Below are 12,084 nucleotides of genomic sequence, written 5' to 3'. Positions count from 1 at the left end.
AACAGTGCTATACTCGCTAGGCGAGTCATTTGGCCATAATCGTGTAACTAAATGTGTTTAACGGTTTATGGTTAAATTTTTTTGTTAAAGATATAACGTTTCACTAAAACGTTTACTGTATACATTGGGATCCCAAATATATAATTTAAAAGTTAATTACAACAAAAGATTTACAACCAGCTGACCTAAGCAGCAAAATAGGGTTTAACCCTAGTTCATCTTTAAACCCTCGACCGTGGTGGTCGAGCATCTGTATATGTACACATCGTCACCTAAGCTCTCCAACTCAAGGATGGTCTAGCTTTCTTTTGCCTTTACCTGCACCACATGGCACCCGTGAGCCGAAGCACAGTAAGAAAACTCAATATGCTCATGAACAAGTAATAACATGTTACTAAATCATAATAAGCATGCCTAGCAGTAATAATCCTACTCATGCATGCAAGCAGGTACAAATAAATGTTTGTGGAGTCCTGCGCTCTGAGTAGAAGACTAATAAGTCTCTCGCTCTGAGGTAGATGACTAATAAGTCTCTCCCTGTGTAGATGACTGATAAGTCTATCTCTGAGGTCCCATACCCTCCTAGCCATGTGACGTGTAGGTCACCTTAGCCTTTTGGCTCTAGCTCTAAATAACTAGCTGTTAGACTAGACAAGGGCTTTTGTTTTTCATCGAACTTAAGGTCGGTCAAGCATTTCATGCTTATGATGATAATGCTTATGTCGATTAGATCTAATCTTTTCAGCTTGCGTTAAACACGCTAATATCGTTCTTGACTCATAAGCCAATACCATTCGACCAGTGCTCAGTACTACTACTGATCTTGATTGATAAGTCACAGCTTCACAATCAATACTAACACCAATGCCGATCCCTGACTAATAAGTCAGTGCTTCCTTAACGAGGTAATGCAAACAGACATATATCATATGTCAAATATACAGATATAAGGCATTCAACATACTTAATCAATAATCAAAAGCATAATTAAAATCATGCACAAATACAGAAACTCAAGCTTTGATCAATCTCATATTCAACATTCATGTCATGCCTTAATCTCATGTATCTTATGCATCACATATTGGGTGCAATTTTCTTACCTTTGGTCCAAGCACATGTTACCAATAAACGAGTGATGGACCCAAAATTTGTATGTTTTAAATATTTATAACTTGCAAGCGCACGAATCATATATGAAATATAGTGTTCGTGAAAGCACAAGATCGAACCCAAAGGAGTTGTCTAAAATAAAAAAGAAAACTATTTTAAACCAAAATTAATAAATTCTAACCTAGCTCCAAAGATTGATGAGATTTAATGTCATGAACATAAAATAAAAAGATTTAAAATAAAGCTATTTAAGAGAATAAAAATAAACCAATAATGATTTGAAAATAAGTGTTAAAAGGAAAGATTATTAAGATATTATAATCCACAAATGTAAGTTTAATAATACTTATTAGTATATAGATTCACAAGTTTTAGTGATAGTTAAAATAAGTCAAACTATTATTTTCCAAATAGATTTATACTTTTAAGAACAAATTATTTCTAAAATGATAGGATTTTTCTTCACTTTTTAAAAAAAGTATAATTTCAAAGTATTTAATGTGAATCAACCTAATGAAACAACAAAAAATCAAATAACATTATTTATAAGGCCAAACCTAATATTTTTGTTCTAAGCATTGGATGTATACAATTTAATGACACATCTTACACAAAGAATATTATGTTTTGCAAAATGAAGAACAAAGTGCAATATTATCTAACAATCCAAAATATGAGATATTAAAGATGAAAGACATATATGAAGAAGAAAAATCCATAAAATTTGTTGCATTACAAAGGAAATCAATATACAACATAAATATTATATACTTACAAGTTGCTTCATCATGATCTTAATAATCTTATGAAAAAGATTAGAAGCACATAACTAGAATAGAAATTACAAAATACATACTTGAAAATGCTCTTGAAAAACACCCAAATGGAAGAGAGAATGGTAGAGAGAAAATGGTAGAAAAGAAGATGGTTACCCAAAAAATTAAGCACCCACCAATGGTCTTGAAATTACATATTTATAGCCAAAATGTGATTATTAAAATAATCAACTTAAATTGATTAAATTAATTAAATAAAGTAAATATGACATGTAGAGGTAAATTATAGGGTGTAATGATGATGTTGTGGTGAAATATGTGGAAAATTTGGGTAAAAGGTGGCATTTTTGGACATAGGGGACAAATGGACAAGGGAGCCATTTGTTGGGCTCAATAAGCACAAAGGGGGCTATGGCAGGGAGGCAGTTGGGCTGGGCAGAGGCTTCGATTGGGCCTGGGTCGAAGGTGGCAGGGATGATGGTTTGGGCCAAAGCTGCAGGTGGATGGCGCGGGCCCAGGTTGGGGAGGAAGGCTGGAGGCATTGGGTGGCTGCTGAGGTAGTTAGACTCGATTGGGCCTGGTGGTGGCAGGCAGGAGGCGTTGAGCCTGGGGACTGGGGCGAATTGGGCCAGGCGGCTGGGAAGGCTTTGTTTTCAGTTTTGCCATTTTTTTTCTTTCTTTTCCTTACTTTTCAAGCACAACACATGCAATAAATTCCCTACAAAATAAACATAAAATATATCATAATAAAATATTTTCAACTATAAAATAAATCAAGTTAATTTTTTGAAAATATTAATTATAACTTAATATTTAAGTTCAATAATACAACATTTGTTTACCTCAAATTAAACAACAATAATTCCAATAATTAACTACAACATTTTACAACAAAATAACTATAAAAACACACAAAAATATATAAAATCAAAATAAACACAATAAATTTAAAATTACTTAGAAACTTAACAAATCAATTAAAAACTCAAGAACTAAGCAACAATTAGCATATAAAATATGGTAAAATAACTCTATTTTGTAGAGTTATCAATGAGCCACATGCACGATCCTGTTTTCAAGCCCCTAGTGATAACCTAGTTACAACCATAATATAAAAACTCATCAAAATGAGCAAATAAATACTTCCAGACCCAACCTAAGCCTCTGGGATGTCGAATCCCACTCTACTGGGTAGTAGGATCGATCTTAGACCCTTAGAGTTAAGTTCCCATGACTAAAAACCAAATCTGGGCAAAATTTTCCTTAAGCGTCGCGACCCCCAAACCCTATGCCGCGGCCCGCCTCCAGATAGAAGCCAGCCTCTTCTCTGACTATGCCAAGCGTCGCGGCGCACCTATCCTATGTCGCGGCCCTACCTGCTCAACAGCCAGCCTCCTTCTTCAAGCCTGGGCCGCGGCCCAACCACAAACCCAGCCAAAAACCTCATTTTCTCCATTTAAAAACCTTCCAAAAACCTTCCCAAACATATCCAAATCCCAAAATCAAAGTTCCCAAACATCCCATGATCCAAAACCAACAAAACCCAAGCCTCAATCAAATCAAAACTCATCAAAACACAAAATCCAATCCAAGCTCAAAAACTTTAAAAACTTTAAACTTAAAACTTGAATTACCTCTGATTGAGTTGTTTCCCAACTAAATCCTCCGGCTAATAAGCTTCTAATCTTTCCTAGAATCGTTATGCCTTGATCCTCGCTGGAATCCGAGTCCTAAAACTCAAGTTTCCTTCGAAAATGCAATCGGGTGTCGAAAATAGAACTTTGAGGGAGAGAGAACATTCTGAACGTTCTTTTTATTTCTTAACAGGTTACTTCAAGCTTAAGTAGCCTCAAGCAAATCCTAATGCTCGGGGTCCCAAAAACGCCCCCGGGGTAAAATAGTCAAAACTCCCAGAATTTTCCACTGACCTCACTAACTCCCAATTTATCATCAAATATTTATTCCCATTACCCAATATCCCGGTAATGTACTAAATACCCCTTGACTCACTTCGAATCAAGTATAAATCTCGTTGTGACTTTCCCACTAGCTGGCTTCCTAGGATCGTCTCGTGCTGAGTAACCCTAGCATAACCAAATAATAATAAAGTACCACACATATATCACATATATGCCAAATATGCCCAAAATGGCCAAAATATGAAAAATTCCCAATTAAACAGAAATGGACCCACATGCATATTTAGTACACTTAAACATGCATATATAGTCATATTATAATATAACTCACATAATCATATAATGATACACATAAATATCACATAATCATATAATTCCAAGATTTGCCATCCTGGTCCCCTGGCCTCCTAATCAAAGCCCTAAGCCTTATTAGGAAATTTGGGTCGTTACAATATAGTTCAACCACTTGATACATTTCTGTAGCTCACGTGGATATCTTTTATCCAATAACAAGTTACAGATAGTTATTACTAACCTCTAGTCTCCTACTTTAGATTGGTCATCTATTTAAGGGAGTCTACTACTCAGTTTAGATGACAAGAAAATTAGAAGAAGAAATTGAGAGAAAATTTATGTTGTAAACTTTCCTGTACCGAGTGTTTTGATAGCAAGACTCTCTTGTAGATGAAAGACTTGTAATTTGTATGAGTGAATTGCTGAAACATTTTGATCAATAAAAACCAAGCCTGAAGGGCTGTTCTAGCCATGGATGTAGGTTCTCCAAGAGGGATCTGAACCACGTAATTGTTTTTGTTGTGTACCTTCCAATTAGCTCTGTTTTTATATTTGTTATAGTTTTACAATTTATTGGCAATTTTGTCTCAGCCATTCTTTGATCAATTGAGTTTTACAGGAATCTTGGTACACATCAGTCTCAAACTCTTTCCCACTTGATTTTGTAACATTCATACATCGAGAGTTAAAAGCATGTCTCCAACAGTCATTTTTCATAATGACTTCGTGAAATCCAAACTCAAATGTGTAACACACAATCTACACATTATTGGGTAATATTTGAGAATTACAAATTTGTAACTCCAAAATATGTCACATTTGGACACACACATGTGTCCAATTTGGTGACTCTTAATAATATATTACAAGGTGTGACAAATTATATTTGTATGACAAATCACATTTTGTCCCATTATTTATTCTAACATTATATTATTTAAATAATATAACAATAACTAATCACATTTCGCCACCACAAAAGTTTAAAATCCCTAAACAAGAATAGGGTCTAATCTGTATAAAGAAACATATATAATAGTTATAGCATTAAGATAAGTTAATTAACTTACCTCATGAGTAGTTAAAGCCATACAAATGCATCATGCACTTCTAGAAAGAATTACATTAGATAAATTTTGTGTCACATGATTAGGCACCAATCCGTTTTGGATCATATCTATAAGAAGCGCAAGAGCAACATCTATTTTTTCAGCCTTTATGAAGCCTTCAACCAAGGTATTGTAAGAAATCATATCGGGTAGAACACCCTTTGATGTCATTTCTTCAAGGATCTTCTTTGCTTGATCCACTTCACGTCTCACACAATACCCTTTTATTAATATATTGCAAGTGATCTGATTAAGCTCTCCACCAAGTTCAATTATTCGATCAAATAATTTGTGTGCCTTGTCCATCCATCCTATTTTAGAATAAGCATCCATAAGTACATGAAGAGTTATAATATTAGGAAAAATATTTTGACTCACCATATATTCAAGCAAATTCTTCGCCATTTCCAATTGACCTTATATCTTATATTCATACACAACCCATTAAGCAGAGAGGAGTAAGTGACAATGTTTGGCCTTATATCGTTTTGGCTCATAAGATCAAACATAGCAATAGCCTCTTCCATCCTTCTATCCTTGCAAAGTGCATCTACTAGAATACTAAATGATATCACGTCTGGTGAGATATTGTGATCCTTCATCTCGTCAAATAACTTAATGGATTCCTTCCACTGGCCTGAATGACACAATCCATAGATTAATGAATTGTAGGTGAAAGTATCAGGCAACACTCCATCAATCATTAATTCTATGAGCTCAAGTGGTTCTTTGGTACTTCCTTTCTTGCACATAGCATCTAAAATAATATTATAAGTAAAAATATCAGGAGATATTCCACGATTGGTCATATAATCTAGGAATTGAATTGCTTCTTCCCATCGACCAGACTTGCACAAAGCAGAGATTAGGTTCTATGCCTTCTCTAGTCATCAATTCAAGTAATTAAAATGCTTCTCGAGTTCTTTCTTCCTTGCAGAGAGAATCAATTAGAGCACTATAAGTATGAAAATCAAACGAAATCCCACGATCAGACATATCAATTAGGAATGTCTTGGCTTCTCCCCATCGACCCGATTTCCGCAATCCGTGAATCAAACAATTATAAGTGATGACATCGGCTAGAACACCATGGTTGATCATGTCTCGAAACAAGCTCAAGGCCTCATCTATTCTTCCTTCTTTACAGAGGCCGTCAATGATTGGATTAAAACAGTCCACAGAAGGTTGAATGCTCTTATCATCATCATCATCATACATTTTCTTGAGTAACTCAAGTGCCTTCCTTGTCTTCCCAACCTTACACAACCCATTAATTACAGCCCCATAAGTGATTTCATCACATGGATGTTTCTTCTCTACCATTTCCTGGAACAACCCCATTGCTGCAACAATGGAGCCTTGCGCGCAGAGCCCGTGCAGCAGAGTGTTCAGAGTAAGAGCGTCAGGTCGAAGGCCATGGTTATAGAAAGTTGCCAAAACAGAGAAACCGAAACCGGCCATTTTCATACGACACAAACATTTGATCACAATCCTCAACGTACCGGTCTGGGGTCTAAAACCAGTGCAACCCATAGTCTGTTTGTACATAATCACAACAGTGGAGAAGTGGTTCATCTTGGAGAGAGCCCCAATCAAATGATTAAAAGCCCAAATGGAAGGCAAAGGACGCATCTTTATAAGAGAATTGAAATAACCCAAAGCCTCGTTCACTTGAAGGTTCCCAGATTTACATCTGGCTTGAATCAAATTATCCAACGTTCGTTGTTGATCATTGTTACTAACAGAATAATTATTATAAGAATGAATTTGGTTTCCGAAAAGGGTGAAGAAGAGAGTAGGGTTACCAGTAGGTCTTGTGGAGTGGTTGGGCTTTCATTGCAGCTGATGGTTGTTGTTACACTTTTCTCCCCCCCTTCTTATTTGAGTCTTCATTCTTCTAAACTGTAATACTTTCATAGTTACATGTGATTTCATAGCGGGTATATAATGTTATATATATATATATATATATTCTCTTAATGAGCCGCCACACCTCAATCACTGGCTCTCTCTCTCCACCGGTCTCACGTCAACCTCCTCTTCCTCTCTCTCTCTCTAGCTTGAAAGCGCATGTTCCTGGTCCGAGGCTCGTGCTCTTTGTTCACCGTAATCCCTCTCCCTCGCTCTCACGGCAGTCCTCACGCAGCTCACGGTTCTTTCTTCCCTCCCTCTGCTCCTCAGTCCTCGCGCTGCTGACGGTGCTCCCCAGTCCTCACTCCCCACGCCAGCTCTCCGTTTACCATCTCGCCCAGAAATATTTTAGTTTAGATTTAAATTTTGAAACTTTTTTGGTTTGGAATTAAAGTTGAATCTTTACTCCAATCAAGTCTGTGGACTTTTGAACTATATACGTCTAGGGTTTTGTTCTAATGGATCCTCTAGAATTTGTGGTGGAGAAATTTAAAGGTTTGGGTCAATGGACTCAAGACGTCATTGGTGGCTTCGTTCATCGCCCCCGTCGCAACACTCCGATTGAAATATTGAAGAGGCTGCAACGAGAAGCGTTTTCGGATTTGATGAAGCTCAGGGACAGACAAGATAAGGTAGAGAGAATTCTTTCCTTGTATAAGACTGCCAAGGGGAGTCCATTTCAAGAAGTGGGTACTGTTCTAAGAGGGGAAGTTGATCTCATGGGAGGTTTGCTGATGATGAATAGTGTGGAACATGATGATAAGTACAATGTACTTGGTAAAGCTGGTCTCAGAACTGGACTTGATTTGAGGTTCACTTTTGAAACCACAATCCAGGATAATGATTCCCTTGTTGTCGAGTTTGTAAGCTCTCAAAATCGCAACAACAATAACAATAGTAGTATTAGTAATAGTAATCCTGGTCAGGAATTAGGGAGCTCACTTTCTTTATCAAAGCTGTGCTATACAGCTAATGCTAGTGACTGGCTATCTGCGTTTGTTATCCCCTTGGGTGGGAAAGGCAGTGATGTTGCAATTCTCAAATACACTTCTCATCAGGGTAAGGGCCTAACTGATGTTTCATCTTCTGGACCATCTCTCTTGAATCAGCCAAGTGGTAGTGCAATTGGTTTAATGGTGAAGAATTCAAATGTCATTGCTTCATTGGCTCAGTTTGTTTCTGGGCAGGGAATGCATTCGGATTCTCATAGCTTTGGCCATTGTTTCAACACATTCGGGCAAGTTTTGTGTCAACTTCCAAGAGGAACAAAGTTTTCTGTCATGGGACTTTTGCAAGCCCCTAAATTGTCATGTCAACTACCTGCCACTCATGGACCCTTCACCCTTTCTTTTGGTGGTTCCAAACATCAAGAAAATCCCGATGGAATGGTTGAAAATTTAGTTTCCACCATTGGAAATAGCTCACAAGGAAATGTTTCTACTGGGTCCATTGCTTTGACGTTGGAGTCAGAAATTGACGAGTTCACTAAGATTGGTGGCTGGATTGAGCTTAAAAACTCGGATCCCAAATATCTAAAATGGGCGGCGAGTTTGTCGGATGATTCTGAAGATTCATTTGGATGGGGAATGAAGTTTGGTGGGATGATTGAAGGTCCCTCAAATTTTGACCATTTCCAGGTTGAAACTTACATGAAGTTAAACTTTGGAAAGAAATGCAGTATAAAGCCCGGGATTGCTTATATAATGGATGGGAATGCTAGAGTAACTGCACTCATGCTTCGATCTAATTGGTCACTTTGATCACCATCTTCCCTCTTCAGCTCAAGTATGTTTTTTGTTATGCTATAGTGCAATTGTTCGAAATATCAAATGCATTATCTCCAGTCTGCAGGTATATATGACTTACAAATTCCTACTTTCTTTGAGATTGCGTTGATAAGATATCAAAGCTAGCAACTGGTATTTATATCTGATTTAACTAGGCAAAGTAAATTGTTCCTTTTGTTTTAATTTGAAAACCCCATTTTTATAAATATCACCAAATATTTATTCAAGGGTTTTAATACATTTTGTACCCGAAAAAATTGAATATGAAAATTCATTTGTTATGCATAATGATTATGCTTTCCTTATGAATTGTTAGGCTGGAGATTTATTTGTGATTTTAATTCAATTTTTTTTTTTTTGGACCAAAATCAGGTTTAGGGAGAGTTCTTTGAACCATTTACAAAACACAACATCCAAAAAGAAATTTGTCAAATACAGGATCCAAACAGACAATAAGTCAAAACACAAAATCTAAAATAGTATAAACTCAGTAAATATGCTAATTAAATGATCAAGTCAAGTGCTAATTAAATGATTAAGTAAAGCATGAGGCAAAAAAAAAACACAATGACGTTTTTTAATGTGGTTCAAATAATCTAGTTTACAGTGATACTACAAGATTAACAATAATGACATGTGCACTAAAATTATGGACAAAAATATTACACCAACTGATGTGACATTGTGTTTTAAAACAGTGGGTCTCAAAATAAATGTGATTGGTTAAAAGAAACTGCCACAATAATTGGTGTAATGTTTTAGTGCATAGTTTTGGTGCACATATCATTACTCAAAGATTAAACTTATCGATAGAAGTTTAGCATACACTATACAAACACTAATTCATCAATAAAAAAAACTAATTTTCATATTGCAATTCCATTTTGTATAATTCCACCAATCTAGTTTAGGGAGCACTACTTGTTTTATGTGACTTTGTGCGCATAAACTCCCTTCATTCGCATCACCCTTGTCACAATTCACTATCTCCTAAGAGTGTTTGATTTGTAAAAGCAATCTTTGGAGTTTGTTTAAATTAGGCTAAGTGTAAAAGCAGTCTTTTAACTCATCAGTTTTGTTATATCTCATAAAATCACTTTCCAAACACTTAGTCAAATTTGATCATATCATTGAGTGTTCTTTCATTTCTCTTTTAAGCCTTTACTTGTATATATCAATTTGGAGAAAGTGTTCCCTAATGTAGTTTCTTTGTTCAAAATCTACTTTGTGAGCTGAGAAGAGGTTGGAGTCATTTTTAATGGCATAAATGAGATTGGCCTCATATAATCAAGGGATTTTTTCATAAATATGGCTTTTTAGTTATTACTGTGCAAAAATATGAGAATTAAACTTTTTCTAATTTGTATGGAAAATTTTAATTAACAAAAACTCAGTTTATGAGAAAACTAATCACATATAGGAACTCAAAATTAAACAAAATTACATCTGCAAAAGAATGGATACTATGGTAATTAACATAGCAAAAACTCATCTGCTGAAACTTGAGTCCATCAAAAGCATCTCCACACAAAATCGTGTCTACAACAGGCACCCAAACTTCGGCAACACCTTCCACCTCCGACAACAGCTTCAAAACTCCAGTGAGATCTTCAAGATTCGATCAAGAACAATTCCAGCCATGTTTTGTTGCAATATTTGCCATCTCTAGCGACCTCCATCTCCGACCAACTATTCCTACTCTTCTTTTCAATTTTCAGATTATATTTTTTTTTAGGTCTAAACTTTTTTTTTAGATTTGAAACTAACTTGTAAATTTTTTTAAGTTTAGATAAGCAGTTGCTTATATTATTACAAATATATTTTCTTCTTCTTGAGTTACAGATCAAAACTTGTTTGTTTTATTTGGATCTGTTTTTTTTTTTTTTTTTTTTTATCTTCAGGTCTGCAATAGGTGACTGGTTACCTTCACATTCTAATATGTGTTTATATTTCCGAGTTCTTTATGGTAACCGGTTACCTTCACGTTCTAATTTCATGTTCTAATATGTGTGTATATTTCTGGGTTTTTTTTCTATCTTCAGATCTACAATAGTTAACTGGTTACCTTAACATACCGATATGTGTGTATTTATGGATTCTTTATGGTAACCGATTACCTTCACGTTCTGGTATGAGTAAATATTTATGGGTACTTTATGCTAACCGATTACCTCCATGTTCTAATATGTGTATATTTATGGGTTATAAGATAAGATCATGTCTTTTTTTTCGTTCAAATTTAATGTTTCTTTTCATATTTAATATAACTAACTCGTCACTCATCGTATGGTAACTGGTTACCTCTCTTATGACAGAATGTTCTCTCAGGTTCCTAATACATGTTATTTAACCTAGCTTTACGAATTTTTTTTACATAACTGTGAAAAATCAATCAAGTAACTGGTTATCTTACCCAAGCTTTGAAAAAAAACATACAATCTAAAAAAAAATGAAAAAAAATGTTTATAATAAATAAATAAAATGATAAAAACAATTGAAATTAAAAAAAAAATTGCAAAACAACCAAAGAAAAATATAATATAAAAATAGTTATATAAAATTAATATAAAAAAATCAAATAAACTACAAAAATAATAATCAAATTACAAACATACCTGTTGACCCTCGATTTGGCCAATGACACGGAGTCAAGTAAAACGACAGAAATGAGATGAAATCAAACCAAAAAGATAAATGACACAAATATTTATAGTGGTTCGACACCTGAGATGGTAATGACCTACATCCACTTAGTGTTCTTATTAATGTAGAACTCCAAAACATGTGATCAATGAACTAGGGTTCACGAGTTTCACAAGCTTGGAGATAAATACAAATTTGGCAGATAAAAACACTATAATTCTCTCTAAAGATCCAAAAGTCTCATCTCTTGAGCCCTTTGAGTCTTATTTATAGGCTTAAGGAGTTCCTTATGGGCTAGTGGGCCTTGATTACATTTAATACAAGCGTATCTCAAATAATAATGGAAATTATAATTATTACATAAATGCGATATTACAAATCTATAAAAGATATCTGAAATACTGCGACCAGCCTGGTCGCCCATGAAATATGCCTTCTGTTGGGTGAATCATCTTCTGATCGATGGTCGAACAGAACGTACCCACGAAAATAGTCACGTGCAATCCACGTGCAGACTAAATTTGTCACGTCA

General features: G+C 35.2%; 1 protein-coding gene and 1 pseudogene across 1 annotated transcript; one reads left to right on the top strand and one right to left on the bottom strand.

The window, feature by feature from the left end:
• Positions 1-5,119: 5,119 nt before the first annotated feature.
• LOC133815011 (pentatricopeptide repeat-containing protein At1g62590-like) lies at positions 5,120-7,128 on the bottom strand (annotated as a pseudogene).
• On the top strand, positions 7,013-11,420 carry LOC133818816 (uncharacterized). Its single transcript, XM_062251884.1, has one exon. It carries the CDS (start codon positions 7,581-7,583, stop codon positions 8,880-8,882), a length of 1,302 nt encoding a protein of 433 aa, XP_062107868.1. The 5' UTR covers positions 7,013-7,580; the 3' UTR covers positions 8,883-11,420.
• The last annotated feature ends 664 nt before the right edge of the window (positions 11,421-12,084 follow it).

Source organism: Humulus lupulus, chromosome 2, assembly GCF_963169125.1.
Source record: "Humulus lupulus chromosome 2, drHumLupu1.1, whole genome shotgun sequence".
Classification (NCBI taxonomy): domain Eukaryota; kingdom Viridiplantae; phylum Streptophyta; class Magnoliopsida; order Rosales; family Cannabaceae; genus Humulus; species Humulus lupulus.
This window is presented reverse-complemented; position numbering and strand designations above follow the sequence as displayed.